This window comes from Glycine soja, chromosome 17 (genome assembly GCF_004193775.1).
Source record: "Glycine soja cultivar W05 chromosome 17, ASM419377v2, whole genome shotgun sequence".
In the NCBI taxonomy this organism is placed as follows: Eukaryota; Viridiplantae; Streptophyta; class Magnoliopsida; order Fabales; family Fabaceae; genus Glycine; species Glycine soja.
In genome coordinates, this window is record NC_041018.1 from 15,620,622 (window position 1) to 15,644,154 (window position 23,533).

At 31.1% G+C, this 23,533-nt stretch overlaps 2 protein-coding genes across 2 annotated transcripts; one reads left to right on the forward strand and one right to left on the reverse strand.

The window, feature by feature from the left end:
• Positions 1-4,489: 4,489 nt before the first annotated feature.
• On the forward strand, positions 4,490-7,562 carry LOC114392253 (tRNA-dihydrouridine(16/17) synthase [NAD(P)(+)]-like). The gene is made up of 3 exons (XM_028353305.1): positions 4,490-4,970; positions 5,307-5,413; positions 6,553-7,562. Exons 1-3 carry the CDS (start codon positions 4,602-4,604, stop codon positions 7,283-7,285), a joined length of 1,209 nt encoding a protein of 402 aa, XP_028209106.1. The 5' UTR covers positions 4,490-4,601; the 3' UTR covers positions 7,286-7,562.
• A 103-nt stretch (positions 7,563-7,665) lies between these two features.
• On the reverse strand, positions 7,666-12,227 carry LOC114392254 (probable 2-oxoglutarate-dependent dioxygenase At3g50210). Its single transcript, XM_028353306.1, has 12 exons — positions 12,101-12,227; positions 11,400-11,515; positions 10,363-10,481; positions 10,192-10,255; positions 9,968-10,035; positions 9,389-9,447; positions 9,129-9,294; positions 8,984-9,003; positions 8,857-8,903; positions 8,232-8,312; positions 8,058-8,147; positions 7,666-7,964 (listed from the first exon to the last, which is right to left on the reverse strand). The coding sequence occupies exons 1-12, from the start codon at positions 12,132-12,134 to the stop codon at positions 7,833-7,835; spliced, it is 996 nt and encodes a 331-aa protein (XP_028209107.1). The 5' UTR covers positions 12,135-12,227; the 3' UTR covers positions 7,666-7,832.
• Positions 12,228-23,533: the final 11,306 nt, after the last annotated feature.

Here is a 23,533-nt window from a genome sequence, read left to right on the forward strand (position 1 = left end):
GTTATGCATACTAGTTTCAATGTTTGTTTTGTTTTGGATTAAGCAAGGGTGCAATTAAAACTTAATAGACAAAAACAATTGATGAAAACATACAATGATTTAAGTTATTGTTTTTATTTATTCCTCTATACTTCTACTACCACACTTGTTTTGCTCAAGACAAGAAATTATTTCGAGAGAACTAAAGAAGAAAAACTATAAACCCATTGTTTTTTGCATCTCATGAAACTTTCCACATCATATTTTCAGGTTGGATTTAGAGATAGAAACAACTACATGATCATCACTAAAGACAATTGCATTGAAATCAGCCATGAATATAAAGGCAACCTAACTCATATTGGACATGTTAGATGAAATTAAATTGATTATCTGAATTATCTTTAGTCTCATGGATGGACTACCAAAGTCCAAAACATACATGTCAAATTACACACTGACTAAGCATGCAAGAATGATATAATTCTTTTGAAACCCTTTATCTAAAGACTATTAAAGTAAAAACAGTTAATCTAATAAAATAATCCATCAACTAAAGTCTATGGGGTATAATGTCTAAGAAAGTCATACCTTCCCACTAAATGAACTCTTAGATTTGGACATTCCTTATAAATTAATCACCTTTTACAACTTCAAGTATTTTGTTTCTAACTTATAGCAAGATTAGGACATAATATTGACATTATTTTTTTATAGTCAAAATCTCTTTATATATTAATATAAATTTTAGTTGTACTCCTAGATAACCATTTAGGCTACCCACTCAAGCACTAATGAGTTATGCCTTGATAATACAACTCTTTAAATTGAAGTACACATTGGACACAAGAAAGATACAAATGATAAATAGCTAATGAATCAGTCTATCATAGGTGAAGTTTAATTTAATGTTTGCACTTAGATATAAGTATTTGTACTAGTTTATCAAATAGCCTAGTTATAATAAATTTGAAAATTATACATTGGTCAAACCCAAATCTATATAAATTCATACATGTAGTGCACCATTCTCATATTTAAGAGCTTGAGATAACTTTAGGATGATGAAATAAGATAACAAACAATGTAATTATTTCAAGTGAAAAATCCAAACTCATTTTTAGTGAATTATCTAACTAAAACCTCATATTAATGTAAGATGCATTTGGGTGGTCACAGGAAAATAAATAATTATAAGGAGTATTTCCTCGAGAAGCTTTCTTGTGGTAAATCAAGAGTAAGGTGTTTAAAAAAAATTAGGATTAAGAGAACCACTCCACCTCTCCCAAGAAACATGACCTAGTAGGAACCGTGAAACATACACTAATAGTATACCACTATCAGAAACTTCAACTGAACATGATCTTTACCTCTTTAGCATTGAGACTTCCCTAAACAATAAGTACTTGAATACTTTTAAATTTAAATTCATGTCATCTAGTCATAATAAAACCATGTGATCTTGATCAACTATATTTTCAATTGTTTTCATTTTTGTGATTCACATGTGGGTTAGCATTACCATATGCTTTGTTTTATTACATGTTTCTTCTCATTGGGCAACTAAAATAATAAATCAAGGAGGAGATATTCCGATGTACTAGGAACAAGAATATACCTTAAAGAGCCTCCATGATGAAGGAAGGTTCTCAATTCTTGATTAACTGAGCATAGAAGAAAAAGATAATAGTATTAAGCACATGGAAAGTCAAACACAAAGAAGCCACAGGATGAAGAACAAAAAGAAAGCAAAAACATTGGGAATGAGAGAGACCCAAAATCAAAACAGAAGTTAGAAGGAAAAAAATACGTAAATTAATATGTAAATTATTTATATAGATTATTTTATGAAATTTATAGAAATTACCTAAATTTTTCTAATATGTAGATTATTTTATTCTAATTATTTAAAATAATAAAATTTTAATATTTTATTTTTTAAGATAATTTACATGTTAATATAAATTTATGTAATATGTATAAATTACATAAAATAATTTATATATTAATTTATTTTTTTTAATTTATAAATTTTCATAATTATATAAAAAGTTTTTTTTTATCTACAAATGTTGGTCGTAAATTATTAGCTTTTTGTTAACTGAGGAAATTGAAATCATGGCCTTTTCCTTCTTTCGTTCTCCTTTTACCAACCAACCTTATAACTCTTATATGTTAATAACTCATGATGTGATAATACATAAAAATATTGTTTGCACTATTTATCAAGGAAGAAAATGTCATAATGGTTTATTTATTTGTTATTGTCTAAAAGGTATGGGTTCAAGTTTCACTAAAAGGTCATGGTTCAAGTTTCAGTCACTATTAAGCCATTTTGTAGTAATGCATTGTGTGCTGATCTCACGAATTGAAGAGCAAGCTTTATCCTAATTAAACTCTCATAAACCTGTTAAGATTAATATGCTCACTTAAGATTGTGTTTTGATTGTCAACTTCATTTATAGATAATTCAAACGCAGAGAACTCACTAGTGTCACTATGGTGTAAAACAAAATACTTGATATCCATCCATTTCATCACCCATAATCCAGAATTGTTACAACAAAATTTTACATTTGGCCAAGTGAACATAATTAATTTTTGAGCCATTAATGATAATAATTAAGATTAATTTAACAATAAAATTTGTCTAAATTTTCAATTGATTAATTCATTGTAGACTAAAGTTAATGAGACAATTAATTATGATCCCATAGTCAGGTACACCCTTAACTTCTAAAATATCCCATTTTCCTTTTTTAAAATTTGTGATGCAAGTCATTTTGAGGATAAAATTCAATTGTCTTGTTCTCAACAATCAATAGACACTTTTTTTTTTATATAAAATAGAGACAAATGATTAATTTATTGTGTTTTTCAATTACTTGATATAATATTATTTCATGCAATAAAATTCTATAACATGTTGTGTATTGTGTCTCTTATGTCTTTGAACTTATCAATTTCCATGTGTAAATCAAAATGTTAAATTATTTGTTTTTCAATGGATATGACAATTGAATACTAATGACTTGATGTTTCATTTTCAAGCAGAAGGTATATCTAAATCAAAATACAAGAATTATCATACATGTGTAGGTTTTACCATGCTGGCTTTATATGATACATATGAACCATTAATAGTAAAAAACATTTATTCTTCAACAAAAATGTTGGCTTTATATGATACATATGAACCATTAATAGTAAAAAACATTTATTCTTCAACAAAAATGTTGACAATGTCTTCAATTGTACTTCCTTCCAAAATATGTTTTTGTCAATCCAAAATATATTAGATTTTATCAAAATTAAATAATTTTTCTATATATGAAAAATTGCACATCTCAATGTTTAGTGAAGCACAACTACTTTCAGTTAAAGAATGTTTCATAGTTTCACAATATTGTCAATCTTTATAAATACTTACAAATCTTAACTCAATCATAATAACCAACAGACAATAGATCATATTGACCATAAATGATGGTGATGGGCTTCATAATTGAGTATTGCTAGGTGCACCCAGCATTTTTTAAAAATGACAAAATGATCTCTGCCTTCTTTATTCCTTTATGGATCAAGTCAATCCGCAAGTTGATTTTTAAGACTTATGAATCAAGTTGATTCGTAAGTCTTTTACGAATAAAGTTGATCCGTAAGTCTTAAAAATCAACTTGCGGATCAACATGATCCGTGAAAGACTTACGGATCAACTTGATCCGTAAGTCTTAAAAATCAACTTGCAGATCAACTTGATCTGTAAAAAACTTACGAATCAACTTGATCCGTAAAAGACTTACGAATCAACTTGATCTGTAAGAAACTTGCGTATCATCTATATCCTGCGGATCAACTAAAACCTATGTGAATCAACTCATTGCATATGTGAATCAACCTAAATGAGTTGGGTGCACAAAAATATTTTTAAAAATACACAGGAATATTTTTATCTTTTCATGTTAAATGTTGGATGCAGCTAGCGACACCCTTTATAATTTCTATTTTGATGGATGCTTTTGCATCTTTGCAGCCTTAATAACAATCCAAGTGATTTGTTGATTTGAAGGAAATATAGTGATCACGTGTTAGGATGAAATAGTTAATATTAATAAATTTGGACAACCAAACTCATTAGGACAACAATTCTGCTCACAAATTGCCTCGCAACAAAAGAAACAAGGACGAAGTTAACAAAATCGAAAATCTCACCAAACAACAAGCTCATAGACGTTGCTCCAACCTCAATGGTGGAAGAGGAAGCAAAAGGATAAAGAAAATCGAAAATCTCACCAAACAGGAAGCTCATAGACATTGCTCCAACCTCAATGGTGGAACGTGACGCCTGCCATAGGATTCGATGAAGGCTTCGCTTCTCAATTCTCCACCTATGCCTCGGTCGCAGACTATGGTAACGCAGGGGAGAGGGGGTAAATTGGGAAATGAGATAATATTTAAAAAAAGAAAAATCAATGACCTGCTATTGCCGGTAACATCATGTAGAGGATTAATATCCCTCCCTTACAACCCCAAACGCGTCGCACACCACACGCCATGGAGCATCAACGTAATTCGATGATGGCGGCGATGGGTTCTCTCGCAAAACTCATCATTGTTCACTGATGAAACCAAAACATAAACCCTACTCCTTCCTCCCTCTCACCCGACACTTTCGCGCGCTACAATCTTGTCCCCTCATGGCCCAAACCCCAACTTCTCTCGATGCAGAGCACCCCGCCGCCGCCGACCAGCACGTGGGCTTTCCGGCCCGGAGCCTGAGCGGAGAGTCTTGGGCGGAGCGGGCGTGGGCCCACTGGGCCAAGCTGGGCCGGCCCAGGTTCATAGTGGCCCCGATGGTCGACAACTCGGAGCTGCCGTTTCGCATGCTGTGCCGCAAGTACGGTGCCCAGGGCGCGTACACGCCAATGCTCCATTCCCGCATTTTCACCGAGACCGAAAAGTACAGAAACGAAGAATTCACCACTTGCAAGGTAGTGTAACACACACACACCCATATATATATATATATATATATATATATATATATATATATATATATATATATATATATATATATATATATATCTTTTAGTGTGTTAAAATGTTTCATTGGTTTTGTAATCCAACCCGCGACCATTCCCTCTTCTCTTCTTCCTTAACCATCCAACCCATAATCTCCCTTTTCTAGTTGTAATTATTTCTTAGGAGAGGGGATCGAACCCGTGACCTTTCTCCTCTTTCCTTCTCCCTTAACCATCCAACCCACCTTAATAGTAATAACCCCTTTTTTCTAGTTGTTATTGTTGTGACTTTGGGAGTAATTGCAGGAGGATCGACCGTTATTTGTTCAGTTCTGTGCCAACGATCCAGATGTGTTGTTGGCAGCTGCACGCAAGGTGGAGCCTTTTTGCGATTATGTTGATATTAATCTTGGGTAATGTATATTTACATTGTCTCTTGTTCTGAATCTGATTCTGATTCATTTCAATCAATACCATATGTGATTGAATTTTGTGCCATAGTTTATTGGATAGGAGGAAATGGAAAGGAACGAATGGGTGGTGATGAATCTTGTGTTTGTTACTTTGTTTTGCTTTAATGATGTAAACAAACTTAAGTCTTTACTGTCTCAACTTTGGGACTCTTGAAGGTGAAATAAAGATTTTGGTGAAGTTTCAAAGCTGATAGTATTGGTGTTTTGAATTTCATTTCATATTCTGAAGTTCTAAAATCAATAATGCGGAGTTCAATGTTAACTGCTGCTGACAGTGAATTTGTAGAGAAAGGGAAAATGCCCTTGGAGGTTCATTCATAAGATTTCACCACTGTTTAGAAATTTGTTTAAATTTAAACAGATTGAAGTGTTGTACATTTCATGTCTCGAGATTGGAGTGTCATTTTTTAAAAAAAATTGAAGGAGAGGACAGCGTAATTTAAACATTTTCCAAGGGAGGAGAGAGTAACTTGCTTTGTGTAGTATACTGGCAATTCTTGTGTTCTAGGAGTAAGGAAGAGTTTTTGTTAAGTACCATTTAATGAGTATTTGATAGCAGTCTATACTAGGAGGAAGAGGGTTGTGGCCATGATTAACCAAGCACAAATTGCGAATGGGAATTATTTACAAATGACTGGGAGGTTGTTACACTTAGCTGTACTGATTAGAGGGATTCTATTTGTACCTAGTAAATCAGTGCGTGAGGGATCTTTTTAGGAGAGAGACAGATGTAAGGTTTAGGAGAGAAGCAGAACCTCTTGAATTCCTCTGACCAGTTCATACTCCTGTATTCTTCTGGTTCAGCTTGTTCCTACACTGGGCTCAGGGTCGAATTGATCTAATAAATTGTTTTCTTCATTTCTGTTCTGTTACTACCTTACTGGTGTAACTGTATTACTTGGTTATAATATTAAGAATATTGTTTAAATAAGATGTGGATCATCCACATAGCTAGGGTGGTGCACTAACAATTTCTTGTCCAAGAATATTTAATTTCTGTCATATACTTCATTAAGCTCTTTTGGATTTTACCTTTTTGATAAAAAAAATTGTGGGTTTATTTTATGTGATTTTTTTAGGTGTCCTCAGCGCATTGCTAAACGGGGATACTATGGCGCCTTCTTGATGGATAACCTTCCTCTGGTGAAATCTCTGGTAGAAAAATTGGCTGTTAACCTTCAGGTTCCTGTTTCATGCAAGATTAGGCTCTTTCCAAATTTAGAGGACACTTTGAAGTATGCTAGGATGCTTGAGGAGGCTGGTTGTATGCTTTTAGCTGTTCATGGCAGGACAAGAGATGAGAAGGATGGGAAGAAATTTCGAGCAGACTGGAACGCTATCAGGGCCGTGAAGAATGCAGTCAGAATCCCTGTCCTTGCGAATGGGAACATAAGGCATATGGATGATGTTAGAGACTGCTTGGAAGAGACTGGTGTTGAAGGGGTGCTTTCTGCCGAGACACTGCTTGAAAATCCAGCTCTCTTTGATGGATTTCGAACCGCCGAATGGGTGTCTGAAAGTGAAGGAACCAATCTGGATGGAAAACTGGACCAGGCAGATCTGCTAATAGAATATTTGAAGCTTTGTGAAAAATATCCCGTGCCGTGGAGAATGATTCGTTCTCATGTTCATAAATTGTTGGGAGACTGGTTCAGCCTTCAGCCTCACATCAGGGAGGAACTTAACAAACAATCTAAACTGACTTTTGAGTTTCTTTATGACATGGTGGATCGACTTAGGAGTACAGGTACTAGAATTCCACTTTACAAAAATACTGAAGTGGAACATACAGCAGGCAGTTACCCAGATTAACACAGCTGCACAACATTTGGAGTTCAAAGTTAAGCCAGAACCTCAATGAAATATCTTATGCGGTAGAGGTGGTGCGGCCAGCCAAAGCTAGCATGATTGCACCTGATTTAGATACAATTTTGTAGTGATTAGAAGTGAGAATAGTTCAAATTTCTAATCTTTGTGTTGTATTTGTCTTCATTCTTATGGCAATTGCCAATTGACAGTGTTGTACCCTATTAAAACGCTGATGTTTGCTCAGAGCAGATAAATTTATGTTATTACCTTGAACGTTTCATTGGCTGGATTTTGTTTATGTTTCTTTACCACTTTAACGATCTGATAACAAAAAATCCTGTTGAACTTAGATGGTTGTTTATTTGGTCTGTCTGAGACTATGATTTATGACAACTGGGAGTATGTGGATTCCCAAGTCAAGTCCTGAAGTTGTATAAATTGAGAATTGCACTTCAAATATTATCAGCACTTGTAGGTCTAGACATGCATGCGATGAGCTTGCAAGACAAGATGCCTTATTTATTTACACACCAGAGCAATAAAAACAAGGTTACAAATCAACAAAATTTGTGAGGACCTTGCCAGTTAAATGCTCTCCATAGACTGCTCTTTTGAACTCCTTGTTGCCATTTGCCCTCGTTTTATGTGTGTCCAATGGCTCTACTGCAGTATCGAAGTTTGTCTGTTCATCCAGTAGAGGCATATGGGATAAGCAACCAAACACACAACTGAGAAAAGGATGATAACAAAAAAATAAATATAAAATGTGGCTAACCTCATAAAAGTATACTACACTGACTCTATATTTTGAGTTGTTGTTTATCACCCGATGCAAAGTGGACTCGTACAAACCATTGGAGTAAATCTGCAGTTTTCTTCCACACTTAATCAGATATTCTACCGAATCTTTGATTGTATAGCTGAGATGAAGAGATTAAGGGTAAGATACCTTTAGCATGTCACCAATGTTGCATACAAATGTCCCAGGAACTGGAGGTGCTGTTATCCATTCACCAGACAGGTTTCTCACCTTCAACAATTTCACAGCATAAACATGGTGGGTAATAACTAACAGCTTATCAAATAGGCGGGGAAATACACACCAAAAAAGAAGATAAAAAAAATCCCAGAAAGCCTGACGAAAATAAAAGATATGCATTGGATCCAGAACAAGTTATCTAGATTGTACTTTAGTGCCTATGAAGAAAATTGTCTCAACTAACCATAATAGAAGAATAGAACTGCTGCTAAGAAAATTGTCACAAAAACTTCCATAAAAAATTATTAACCCTAATGTGGTACTGCCGGTGGAATCGTGTGAGGCGGTGAAAGTGGAAGTGGAAGAGGTGTTTGTAAAGCACACAGAGGAAATGGGATACCAAACAAATCAGTAATTGTCTCTGAAGCTACTGGCCTCAGATATTTAAAATTGTATGGAGGCTCCAAATTTGGGTTTATAATAGCATGGTACAATATTGATTCCGATGAGAACAGAAGTAAAATGAATGACTGCATGCAATAAATGAGGAAAACGAGTATCTTAATATACAGAAAGGGCATATATAAGAGCATACCTGAAGTGCGTTTACATCGTCATCTTGATTAAGTAATGTCAATAAACCTGTTAAACAGCATCTAAAATCAATGATAATGACTAAACAAATATTCTAGACTTGTCACAATGTAAAGGTTAAGGTATACCGTAATCAGTGTGAGCTCCACTGGGTTTATTTTGATTCAAAGAATTGAAGAAAAAGTAACATAAAGGAAAAGACATCAGCAATGTAAGGCCAAGTAATTAAAAAAAAGGTAACATTTAGAAACACCAGATCCAAGATTTCATTACCATCCAATGTCATTTTTATGAACATTGGTTCCATTTACAGATGATACACCTGGGTAACCAATGAGCCGCATTACCCAAAATGGATCCCCAGCTCTTTGACCTTCAAATTCATTGGGCGATCCACCTAATGCTAAAGCGATTCCACGCATAATTTTCCTTGCAAGGTCTGCTCTAAACAAGGAACTATATGAGAAAACAAAAACTTAACTCTAGAAACTCACATGATGGAAAGAAAAAGAGGGGAGGAGGAAAAGGCATGCCTCTGCAGAGACTAACATACTCCTCCATAAGAACTTTGAATGTTGGAGGATTTTGTGGCCTACATGATGAACCCCAATATGAAAGAGGGTCAAAAGACACACGTCAATACCGAATGATACAAGAATTATCTTAGCAACGAAAGACTTCTTCTGAATACTACTACTCCAAAGTCCAACTACCTATTGCAGTAAATCAAATGCTAGAGTACCAGAGCCAGCCAGATCAGAGAGAGCATAATCATGCAAAAGTATGTACCATTAATTCAATTCAATGAATCTCCTTTCAGGATTAAAAACACATATAATTGTTCTCTTGAGCTAATATTTAGTTAAGGCAAATGCTAAGAGTGTCTTAGGGCATTAGTTAACAAAATAAAAGGGGAAAGTCTTTTATAGAATGAGTAAAAATGTGCTCTGCTATGATTTTTAAATGCGTTCTCATGATTTTCAATTAAAAAAAAATTCCTTTTGATTCCTTAACCAATACCCTTGGCAAGACCCTTTAGGTAAATACTGTATGAAGGGTGTGTGTGGACAAACACAGGAAATAATAAACAGAAAAACCCTATTTCCATATACCATTGATTGCTTCCTTCCATAACTTTGCCAAGATCTCCATACATGTCCTTGGTCACTTCTCTATAGCACTGTTAAAGGAAATTAAAGAGATCATTTATTGCTTGATAGAACCACAAGAACAAGAGTGAATTTTTGGATCTGCTATGCTAGACTCCGATCAGAAAAAACAACAACTAGAAACAAAGAAACCTAATTTTATGTTATAAGCAACAATCAAGACTTACATCAATAGCTTCATGCATGTCAGGTACACCTTTAGTTATATTTTCTCCAAGCCTTTGATAACCTCTGCATCATACACCAGGCTGGTATCAGTAGAAATTGGATGCATAAACCTAAATTTTCCGAAGTGAAGCTTATATACAAAGTAGATCGATATATGTAACCAAACAAACCTGAACCCAGCAGCTGGAGTCATTTTGATCTTCGCCTTTTCTTCATATGAAAGTTCAAAGAATCTGCGCGTTACATCTCTAACTTCTTTAAGGAGAGTCTCAGGAAAACCATGTCCTTTCTGTCAATCAAGGACCGTATGAATTGAAAATTAAACACAAAATGGCCAAAGTGCCATGCATGATTTTAAATTGCAGTTTGCCTTTTGAGGTTTCTATAGCAATTGCAATTGCGACCACATCAACTGCTTTTACTCACAATTTCAGTAGTCACAACTTGACCACAGGGATATAAATGGAGAGGAAAAATTCATGGACTAAATTTCTTTGCAAATTTACTAGTGACGTGAACTGATTCATGAAATTCTCACCCCTATAACAAAAAGACTCTTAGGAAATGAGAGCAGTCAATTCTTGAGTTGAATTGAAAAATTCTATTCAGTCAAAAGCATGTTGGTAGCCATAGTTTTTGACTTAAGCTGTCATAAGTAACTTATCAAATTAACATAGGCAATGTTGGGATTAAAGTTGAAAAAGTACTTTTGAGAATTTCGATGCATATTCTCGAACTCTGAGTCACAGAATAAAGAAGGAAGGATTTGTAGCTTTAGGATTAAAACTTAAAAGTATTTTTGAGCCTCTTTAACTGCAATCCGAGCATACACTTTAGTATGCAAAATCAAAGGTATATTCATTATATGAAATTCTCAAGAAATACTCTTTTTCTTCCTCTTCATCCATTTTATTTTATTTTGTTCTTTTGTCATTTCAATCTTCAAGAAATACTAGCTATGTGCATACCCTAACAAGAGAACCATTATTCTATATATGAAATTCAAAACATCATATTATAGTGGACCCACTATAATATAAGCGGTTCTGTATCAGAAAAGATTAACCTCTTCGCTATAGTGCAGATTCTAATCAATTTGCCACACGGTTAATAATCCTTTTGTTCCAATCCCTCTTTTGCATATCGAAATGCTAAAGCAGCAAGAGTAAAAGGAAAAAAAATGTTAATAGATGCAACAAACAATTACCACGTAGAAGAACCCTGCCTCTGTACAAGCCTTATCCAATTGTTTAACAACCTCAAGCACACCAGGATCCTCAGCCATTTTTGGATCATCTGCCTTAGCCAAAAGGGGACTAATATCTGCATCATCATCATTGTTCTTATTATTATTAGTATTATTTGAAAAAAAAAAAACTGTTGTTAGATTCAGAACCTAGCACACAAAAATTTCCTTCACTTAGTTCTAAACTGTTTAATATTTTACTCCACAATTCTCTACTATAGGTATTGAATACTTATAAATCGTAAAAACCATCCTAAGCAAATCCAATCGTAACATATTTCGATAATTTCCAATAAACCAAGGTATATATATGTTCTCAAATTCATGGAAAGTAAAACCTTCAGCATGTACATACATGTCCGTGTCCATACACACAAACACAAGAAAAAAAAAACACGAGCAGAAGATATAATAGATTTAAGATTGATCTAATGATTGAAAAAGGATGAAGAGAGAAAAGGAGGGAGAAGAGTTACTGGATTCAAATTTTTCAACAGACATTTCTAATAAAACTAACAAGTTAATATTTGCCAATAAAAAAAAAATAAAAACACAACAAATGAACGTGAAACCATGGATATGTTTGAAGGAATTAAGAATTGAGCAAATTATGAAAGTAACGAGGATCGATTCATGGTTATGAAAGTGGTAAGGGGGTTTACCAATTATGGGGATGGAACTAAAGTCCGTTGCCATCGGGTGTTGTGGTTATCTGGAAGTACTAGTGTGTGTGTGCATTGCTTTTATCATATTGTTGTAAGTTAGTAAAGTCACGGATTCAGGAATCTGACAATAGTGTGTCTCTATAAGGAAAACCTTAAGGCATCGTTGTCTGGGACCCGCCTCAACAGAATCTATTAAGCACCACCGTTACAATAAAATTATCAACAAATAATTCGTCAACAATCAACATTTTATACATTCATCTATTCGTAAATTAATATTTTTTTAAGCTTAAATGACTTTTTCTTTTTACAATTTGGTATTTTTTTATTTGTATTCCTGTAAAAAAAATCATTTTAATGGTTGTAAAATATGTTTGTTTTGTTTTTTCATTCTTAAAACACTTTAGATGAAACTTTTTTAATTATTCAAAATATTTTTTACACTTCAAAATATTATTTAAAGTTCTTTAAAGATGAAAAATAAAACAAACATATTTTAAAAAGATTTAAAAAAATAATTAATTTGTAAGAACGAAAATAAAAAATGATAAATTTTAATGACGAAAAAGATATTTAAATCTTTTTTTTTTATTGTTATATGTAGTTATTAGTATTGTTAGTGTTTGGTTATTGGAGGATTCAAACTCGCAATCTCTCATCCTTTCTCTTTTCCATCCTTGCTAAATCAATCTATATTTTTATAAATTAATATATGTAAGTGCGGAATTCGTAGATTATATTATAATTATGTTAAAAATGATTTTTAATTGATTGACTGTGATTTTTTTTACAATATTAATATATGTTTATTAAATTCTAAAAATAATTTAAATTTTATCATAATTTAGTATTTTAATCAATTTATTATATGGGCTAAATATTTATTTTTATATTCTTTCAATTTATAATAACAACATTTTAATATAAAAACTATATCATAATTGAAATTTATAATAAATATATATTTAAAGAAGTAAAATTTATTTTGGATTCATAATTAATAATTTAACTTATGATATGATATATGATTATTTTTAATTATTGACGATATTTTAGAAAAAAAAACATTAAATTTTAATTTAAAATTAAAATAAAAGGTAATTTGCTGTGATTCTGAGAAAATTTTCAACTAGTTGTAGGAGTAATGCATATTTAAAGAAGAGAAAAGTAAATTTTCAAAAGGAAAGTATTACTTTTTACTGTTTTCGAGATGAGGAATGCTACACTTTTTTTTTTGAAAACTTTTTTATGATTGGTTAAAATTTATTAGAAATTATTAATTTTGATAGATTTTGATTCTCACTTAATATTTTTTTCCTAATTTATATTAAGTGAGAACTAAAACTTACTAAAATTGATAATTTTAATAAATTCTAAACAATCATAATAAGAATATTAGAAAAAGAACAATAAATTCTAAACAATCATAATAAGAATATTAGAAAAAGAACATCAGAGAATGTTAGTATCATTTCTCTGTATAAGACATGTGAAAGGAAAAACACTTTCTTTAATTAATTAATTAATAGTGATCGAGTTTCTGTAAAAAAAAAAAAGAGTAGCCATCAAGAATGCATCATTATGATAACACATTAAAACTGAATCGTAAGATACTTTTTTCCTTGTAAATGTAATATATATATATATATATATATATATATATATATATATATATATATATAAGTTCTAACAGCAACTATAAGACAAGTATAATCAAACATACTCTTTTATTGATCCAAAATTTATGTGTTTATAATATATATGAAATTTGCTTCACCATATTTTGCTTCTAGCATATAAATTTGGACATTTAATCATAGTAAAAAATGAAAAAAATAATTTTGAAATAAAGTTAACTATTTTTAAAAATATATAATTAATATTTATTTTAGAAATATTAAAAATTGTATATTACTATGTTTGTTATATATATAAGAAATATATGAAAATATTTTTCTTCCTAAAACGTATGATTACTTACAAATTTATTGATTTATAATTTTCTTTAATATTTTTAATTTATTTTAAAATTTATTAACATACATCATTTTCTATAAAAGTGGATGCATATTTTAAATATTTTCTTAGTAAATATTATTCAATTTTTTTATTTTATTAAATAAAAATAATTATATTTAAGAAAAAAATAAATTAAAATTGTTATATTCTTTGATAGACGTCTATATCTATTTTTATGGTTAACAAAATATTCAAACACCCTATTTACTTTATGTTCGGGTAAAAACTCTAATTCATTAATAGTGATCAAGTTTCTGTACAAAACAAATAATATTAGTAGTGATCAAGAAATGCATCATTATGATAACACATTAAAACTTTGATTAAAATTGAATCGTAAGATCCTTTTTTCCTGTCCATGCAACAGAAATGTTTTATTTCATTGGTAATGTAATGTAAGTCTTAATTATTAATTGAGATCAGAAAAGTGTTAATAATATATTCCTTATTACATTTTATAGAATGTATTTTTTATTATTAGTTAAAATTTATTAAAAAATATAATTTTTTTAATATCATTTTATATTTAATAAGTTTCATTTATAATATATTAGCTCTGTTCCTATATAATAATAACAAATGTAATTACTCTACTCTTTTTCTAATAAAACTATAGACACTTTTTCTATGGAGTCTCTTCTCCGACTCCAAGTCTTTTTGAACTATCGTATATTCCTATTTCTCTCTCTATAACTAACGCATATTCCTAATTTCCTATTGGTTGGCATTTCATTAATTATATAAAGCACCCAATTTCGTGAATGTAAACTAACGCTTTTTCTCCCACCTAACCTTTTGTATTTGTTGAAGCTTTTCTCTTTCTTTGTTCAATTAACATTTTTTAAACAATTCTCTAAAAAAACACTTTTTTAAACAAAATTAAACTTCCCTCAATAATTTTATTCTTTAGAACGTGTACTGCATTTAATTTTTCTTTGAAGTTTTCAATTACTTATCATTTAATTTTGGCCAAAAATTTATGATTATGTTCTCGTCAATTTTAATTACAACATTTAGTCCCCTAAACTTATAAAATGACATTTTTGTCTTCTTGATAAATTATTAATAAATAATTTTATTTAATTATGTTATTAAGTTAATTATAAATTAATCAAACTCATTAATCATTAAAAAATTAAATAAAAAATATTAATCCTAATTCTTTAGGACACTGTGTTTCTCCTCTTCTCCGTAAAAATCGTCACTATGACACACAACTCCACCAATAGTAACACCATGTTAGGATTAAGAGTATTTTATTAATTTTTATTTAATTAATAATTAATTTAGTATCTATAATAATCACAATTATTAAATAATAATTTATCAGGAGAATTAAAATCACAAATATATAAAATTAGGAGACCAAATATTACAATTAAAAAATAAAAGGATCAAAATTTTAAATTTAAAAAATTAAGAGGATTAAAATTATAATTCAGCCTTTAATTTTATAAAAAAAATGTAAATAATTAATTAGAATAAGGGTATAATTGACAAAACAAAATTAATGTTATCTTGAAGTTTGAAAACGACAGATAAAAAAATAGAAACAAATTTTTGTCAAAAATCCAATATTTAAAAAGGATTGGAAGGAAATATTAATAAATTTTCATTAATAGAGCGCGCATTTTAAAAAATTGTTGGAAAATAAATTAATATATTATAAGCACTCGTCGTCGGTATTGTGATGTTACTACCATCAAGAATTCCAAGGAAATGTCTTTTTTCTTTAGGAATGGACCTTATTTTTTAATTTGAGAATTTTGGAGTATTTAGAGTCAAGTGTTTCATTTTCTTCTTAACAAGGTCCACATCTATAATTGTAATTGCAATTATTTTCGCATTAGTGGCATTTTCATGCAACTATCCATTATTTATTGCAATTATAGTATTTTTTTTCTTTCGCAACATTATTTTTTACCAGCTTTTCGTAACATTATTGTGTTGTGATTATAAATTCTAACAGAAAAAATATTTTTTTTAGCTAGAATATATTTTTTGTTACTATAAATAATATATTAAAGTTCATTTTTTGTCCTTGCAATCCATTATTAATTCTTGTAAAATTATAATGTGTTTTTTTTTGTTGAAAAAAAATTATGTATTCTAACTTATAACATATAGAAATAATTTATTAAAAAATAAAGTACTTTTTTTGTTTATGACATTTTAAATGTATCTAACTATCTATCATTTATTTAATTTAATATTGTAATAAAAATATTAAGAAAAAATTAAAAAGAATATTATAAGATTTGTTGGAAGATTTTAAAGGAAATAACTTTCTTTAGTTATTTAATAGTGATCAAGAATGCATCATAAGTAATAAAACATTAAAACTTGAATAAGATGATCCTTATATGGAACAGAAATGTGTTTTTTTATATAAAAAAATATTAAACGTCACTTTTGATTATTAATTGGTGTTAGAAAAGGGTTAGCAATACACTCTTCATCATACTCTACAAAATACAATTTTTATTATATTTTTTTTGTTCAACACAGTTTTTATTATATATTTATCGAGATAAAAAAAAATTGTGGTTTTTACTTTATATTTAATGATTTTTACTTATAATTTTGTACTTCTTAATAAATTTTAGTCTAGTGAGTTAAGAAAAATATGTTAAAAAATATAATAATATATTATTAGCACTCTTGATTGTTGTTATGATGTCATTATTGTATAAAAAAATTGATATTATCATCAAGAATCTCAAGGAAATGTTTTTTTTTTCCTCTTTTGGAGTGGACCTTGTTTTATAAATTGGGAATTTTAGAGTTATGTAGAGTTTTTTCTATCTTTAGGAATTAAATATGATATTAAGGAATTTACAACACTCATATTAGAGTTAAGTGTTTTATTTTCTTCTTAACACATCTTCACATTGATCTATAATTATAATTGTGATTGTAATTATGAACGCATTAATAGCATTTCCATGCAACTATCCATTATTTTTTTTTTTTTACAAAAGCAATATGTTATTTTTTGTAACTTAATCATAATGATTTGTTTTTTACAATCATATTGGTTTGATGTAGTCATCACGGGAAGTAATGATTAATTTTCGTTAAAAACCATGAACACATATAATATGATTTATTTCATACTCAATTCGAATCATAGATCACCTGGTTAAAGAATACAAGTCGTTGTCACTTTTACATACCAATTAGTGTTGATTACTTGATCGAAATTGTTTATGGATCAGTTGTTACTTAATTGTAAGGATGATTGCATCAAGGTTTTTCCTTTGTAAGATTATTGTACGTCTTGTAATTTAAAATTCTAACATTAAAAATTATTTTTCTTTTCACCATAAAAGTGATCATTAATGACAAATTAAGAGAAATCATGTTCAAAATAATAATAATAATAGTTACATATTTGGATCAATGGATGTCCACTTAGAACATTAAATGTGAAAGACACATATTAGTTTTAACATTTTTTTCTTTTTAATGTGACTTTAGAACAAAAACATGAATTGAAAAAAAAAGGATGATGAAGATTTCTTATATGAGGAAGAGGGATCAATTGAGGAAGTGCTGACAAATTACTTCTCTAACCTGTTTGAATCTTCAAATCCGCAAGATATGGAAGAAGTGACTGGTCTTGTGGAATGAAGGGTAAATGAGGAGACAAGAGATTTTTTGGGAAAGAATTTTTCAAAAGAAGAGATAAGCTATGCTCTCTTTGATATGCACCCTACAAAAGCACCTAAAATAGATGAGATGCATGGTTTATTTTATCAAAAGTTTTGTCATCTGGTGGGAGAGGATGTGACTAGATTGGTTCTACAAGTTTTGAATCAAGACCCTCCTTCTGATCTAAATGAAACACTTATAATGTTAATCCCAAAATTCAAAAAACCTCTACATGCAAGTGAGTTTAGGCCAATTAGCCTTTGTAATGCCTTGTTTAAGGTGATTGAAAAACCCTTGTCTAATAGACTTAAAGGGGTGCTAGGGAATATTATTGGGGAATATCATAGTGCATTTGTACCTAACATAATCATCACTAATAATGGACTATTAGCATTTGAATGTGTTCCACATTTTGAAGAGGAAATCATCTAGGAAACATGGAATAATGGCATTAAAGTTTGATATGTCTAAGGCATATGATAAAATAGAGTGGAGTTTTCTACAAAGAGTGTCGTCTAGTTTGGGATTTCTGAAAAATTTAGTAAGGTGGTGACGAAATGTGTTCAATCAGTTTCTTTTTCTGTTATGTTGAATGGGAAGCCAGTGAGGGAGTTTAGGCCACAAAGAGGTTTGAGACAGGGAATTCCTTTATTCCCCTCTCTCTTTATACTTTGTGTCGAAATAGTTTTTGAGTTAATTTCAAAATTAGTAAGAGAAGGTTTTCTTCATAGGGTGAGGATTTACCTAAGAGCACCATCAATATCCCATTTGCCTTTTGCTGATGACTGTGTCATCTTTGGAAGGGCTACAATGGAAGAAGCTAATAAGGTGGAACAAATTTTGAAGAAATATGAGGAAGCCTAAGGGTAAAAAATTAATTTTCATAAATTGGAACTTTCATGTAGCCAAAATGTGTTGACTACCAGAGTAGATGATCTAGTTAAGCTGTTAGATGTTAAGGCTGTTGAAAAGCATAAAAAGTACCTAGGAATACCCACCATGGTAGGAAGATCTAAGAGGAAAGTTTTTTTACTTTGTTGAAGATGTGATTATTGGAAGTGTAACAAACTCAAATTGCAAAAGATAAGATTTTATGAAAAAATTTAGGAAAATAAAATTCATGTTAATTGATAGGATGATTCTATTATGTCCCTATTTTTTAGGCTTGATCTTTTAGTGGTTTATTTATCTGTTAATAGTTCTATTTTTCATATGTTTTATATATACATTGCTTCACATATGAACAATATAAGCCTTCTACAATTACAATTTCCTCTTTGTTTTTCTTTACCCACTACACTCTATATATGTTTTTATACATAAAAACAATAGATTGGTACAAAAGCTTTTATCTTTGAGGGGTCTAAGATGAGCGAAACACTAATGGAGGCAAAGACATACACAACGGGTCCATCACCAATTTTTGATGGTGAGGAGTATGAGTTATGTGCTGCAAGGATGATATCAGTCATCTTGAATCATTGGATCATGGGGAGGCAGTAGAAGAAAATTATGATGTTTCTAAATTGCTTACAAATCCAACGGTGACTCGGATGAAGAATCATAAGGAGAGGAAGACAGAAAAGGCTAAGGCTAGAAATTACCTTTTTCTATTGTGTCAAAAATTTATTTTTACAAGAATTATGAATCTTAAATCTGTTAAAGATTTGGGATTATCTCAAAAAAGAATATTATGGGTGTGAAAGAACCAAAGGTATGAAAGTTCTCAACTTGGGTAGCGAATTTGAGATGTAGAGGATGAATGAGACAAAAACAATTAAAGCCTATGTTGAACGGTTTTTAAGCATAGCAAATAAAGTGCAGCTTCTTGGGAAGGACTTTTCTAATGAAAGAATAGTGCAAAAAATTCTGGTTATTGTACTTGAAAAGTATGAATCAAAGATATCAACGTTGGAGGAGTCAAAAGATTAGCCAACCATCACCTTGGGAGAATTGGTAAATGCTATACAGGCTCATGAGCAAGGAAGAATGATGAGACATGAGGAGGCTATACAAAGTGCTTTTCATGCAAAAACACAAAATTCAAAAGGTGGAAAAGACAAGAAAAGCAACAAATGGAAGAACAAAAATCTAGAAGGCTCCAACAAGCAACAAGGTGAGGTTTTTCCCCCTTGTCCACATTGTAAAAAGACAAACCATCCTCAGAGAAAATGTTGGTGGAGGCCAGATATCAAGTGCAAAAAATGTGGCAATTTGGGACATGTAAAGCGAATCTGCAAGTCTAAATTGGAGGAGGCAAAGGTGAAATTGGAGGAACAAGGAGATAAACAACTCTTTGTTGCAACATGTTTAGCTACAAGCAACAATTCTAGTGATTCATGGTTGATAGATAGCGGATGCACAAACCACATGACCAATGACCAAAAGCTCTTCAAAGAGTTGGGCAAAACCATTGTTTCCAAAGTAAAAATCAGAAATGGTGATTTCATCTCAGTCATGGGAAAAAGGATTGTTGCTATTGAAAGCTTGGTAGGTCTGAAACATATCTCTGATGTCTTGTATGTGCTTGATATTGACCAAAATTTGCTCAGTGTTCCACAACTAGTAGAAAAGGGCTTCAAAGTCATATTTTAAGACAGTTGGTGCTTGATCAAATATGCAAAAGGCAAAAATGTATTCAGGGTGAAAATGAGAGCTAAAAGTATGCTATAAATCTTATGGAGGATGAGCAAATAGCTTTTTTAAGCACAACCGCCAATGTTGATCTATGGCACAAAAGACTTGGACATTTCCACTTTATTGGATTGTTATACATGTAGAAACATGCCTTGGTGAAAGGTGTCTCGATGCTCAAAGACAAGTTGGTTGATTGTGTGGCTTACCAATATGGTAAGTTAGTTACAAAACCATTTCCTCAAATAGCTTGGAGAGCAACTCAAAGGCTGCAGCTGGTTGACACAGATTTTGGGGACCTTAGAGAGTATCAACTTTGGTTCTATCATTTGTGTTTTCTTTCTTCTTTTGTGTTTCCTCCTTTGTTTGTTCTTTGAGTTTCTTTTCCTGAACTCTATCTAGTATTAGTATCCTTTTGTCTCTCTCTCTCTCTCTCTCTCTCTCTCTCTCTATATATATATATATATATATATATATATATGTATGTATGTATGTATGTATGTATGTATGTATGTATAATCAGAAAATTCGTGCAAAAAAGGGAAAAAATCTAATTTTCAAATTTGGAGCCAAAATTTTGTTACAATCCATAATAGGATAATTAAAGTTGCCAAAATTTTGTTACAATTCATATTTCGATAATTAAAGCTGCTAGAACTTTGTTATAATCCATATTTAGATATTTAAATTTGTTAGGATCTGAATTTGTTTTTCAAATTTGGAGTCAAAATTCTGTTACAATCCATATTTGGATAATTAAAGTTGTTAGGATCTTAATTTGATTTTTAAATTTGGAACCAAAATTTTGTTACAGTCTAGATTTGGATCTGCCCAATCACATATTTGCGTTCAAATTTGAATTTCGTGCAAAAAAAAATGGAAAAAAAGTATAAAAAAAGAAGAAAATATGGGCAATTTTTACATTTGTTTACAAGTTAAAAAAGAAACACTTTTCTTAAATCCCTTGTTCCTTGCCCTTTGTTTGTTCTTATTCCTTTATCATTGATCCCTTATTGTGTCTTGTCGTGTATAATCAACCCCAAAGGTTCTTACTTAAGAGCTCATTAGGAGAAGTCGAGTGGCAAAAGGCAATAGTCGTGAGACTATCAGAGGGAAAAAAGCCAAAAAAAAAGAGTGAAACACGAGTAAAAAAAATTATTGAGTGTAAACACGTGAAAGAGTGTTTGTGTGAGGATATTTATTTGTCCATTTACGATCACTTCTAGCACAATTCTTGCAGCAATTTTAATCATGAGTGAAGAAGAAGAAGTGCATCTCAAGTTATTTGTTAAAGTGTTAATGAACAATTTTAAGCTTTAAACTTGAGATTGGATAGTTTACAATCTCCATTCCGATCTAGAATTTGTAGACAATCAACTTCAAAAGAAGAAGATGAGGAGTATTCAGATGCAAGAAGTCATGGAAGAAGGCGAAGAGGCGAACAAAGAAGGAATAATCAATTGAGGAGCATTAAGATGATAATCCCTACGTTTCAAGGAAAAAATGATCCTAAATTGTATTTGGAGTGGGAGAGAAAAGTTGAACGTGTGTTTGATAATTCTTCTGAGGAAAAAAATGTTAAATTAGATGTTGTTTAATTCATCGATTATGTTAGTATTTGGTGGGATCAACTTGTGACTAGTAGGCACAGGAATGGTGAAAGACTTATTACTAGATGGGAAGAGATGAAGACTTTCATGAGAATGAGATTTGTACCTAGTCACTATTTTAGGGATTTGCACAGAAAGTTGCAAACTCTAACTCAAGGTTCCATGAGTGTGGATGACTACTACAAGGAGATGGAAATAGCCATGATTAGAGCCAATGTTGAAGAAGACTGTGAGGCAACTATGTCCAGATTCATTGGAGGTCTAAAGAAGGAGATAGTCGATGTGGTAGAATTGCATCATTATATGGAGATGGAGGACTTACTGCACAAATCTATTCAAGTGGAGAGGCAATTGAAAACTAAAAGTACTTCCAAATTTTCTTCCACTTCTTCATGGAAGTCAAATTGGCAAAACAAAAAATTTGTGACAAAGTCAAAAGATGAAACTAAGTCCAAAAATTCATTTGCTACACTTAAGGGTAAAATGGAAATTAATTCATCTTCTAGATCTCGTGATATCAAATGTTTCAGGTGTCAAGGAGTTGGACATATTGTTTCTCAATATCCAAATAAAAGAGTCATGATATTGCTGGATAATGGAGACATAAAGAGTGAGAGCTCAAGTGATGAAGAAATGTCACCATTGGAGGATTGCAGTGATGTTGATGTTGCTAAACATGTAAATAGAGAGTGTGAGTTGAGAGAAGAGCAATTGAGCATTCAAGAAAAAGAGAGAAAAGAAAAGACAAATGAGAGTGAGCAAAAGAAAGAAAAAAATAAAAAAGAAAACAAAGAAAACAAAGAAGAGAAAAATAAGAAAGTGGTACATTTGCAAAGAAAAGAGAGGTTGAGAGTGCTTTGATGGCTAGAGAGCAACTACTTGTACTCATGTACAAGGATGTTTATTTTACCTCTTCTTTGCCTTGTGAGGTTGTTTCCTTGTTACATGAATTTGTTGATGTTTTTCCTGAAAAAATTTCATATGGATTACCTCCTTTAAGAGTTATTGAGCGTCAAATTGACTTCATTCCTGGTGCTTCACTTCTAAGAAGGCCAACCTATAGATCAAGTCCGAAAGAAGCAAAGGAGATTCAAAGACAAGTTGATGAGTTCTTGCAAAAGGGATTTGTAAGGGAAAATCTTAGCCCGTGTTCTATTCCTGTCATCTTGGTTCCAAAGAAAGATGGGACATAACGCATGAGTATAGACTGTTGATCCATAAATAAGATCACTATAAAGTATAGATATCTTATCCCTAGACTGCATATGTTTGATGAATTGCATGGTTCGTGTGTGTTTTCTAAAATACATTTGAAGAGTGGATACTATCAAATCCTCATGAAAAAAGGTGATGAATGGAAAATAGCTTTTAAAACAAAATATGGTATATATGAGTGGTTGGTGATGCCATTCAGTTTAAGTAATGCCCCCAATACCTTCATGAGGTTAATGAACCATGTTTTGCATGCTTTCATTGGGAAATTTGTTGTGATGTATTTTGATGACATTTTGAT

Excerpts from the sequence above, each read along its gene's own strand:
- LOC114392253 (XM_028353305.1), top strand. The coding sequence starts at position 4,602 with ATGAAACCAAAACATAAACCCTACTCCTTCCTCCCTCTCACCCGACAC. Across the intron at positions 4,971-5,306 it reads AAGAATTCACCACTTGCAAG|GAGGATCGACCGTTATTTGT; the intron begins GTAGTGTAACAC and ends GAGTAATTGCAG. Across the intron at positions 5,414-6,552 it reads TATGTTGATATTAATCTTGG|GTGTCCTCAGCGCATTGCTA; the intron begins GTAATGTATATT and ends TGATTTTTTTAG.
- LOC114392254 (XM_028353306.1), bottom strand. The coding sequence starts at position 12,134 with ATGGCAACGGACTTTAGTTCCATCCCCATAATTG. Across the intron at positions 8,904-8,983 it reads TGGAGCTCACACTGATTACG|GTTTATTGACATTACTTAAT; the intron begins GTATACCTTAAC and ends GCTGTTTAACAG. Across the intron at positions 8,313-8,856 it reads ACGATGTAAACGCACTTCAG|GTGAGAAACCTGTCTGGTGA; the intron begins GTATGCTCTTAT and ends AAATTGTTGAAG.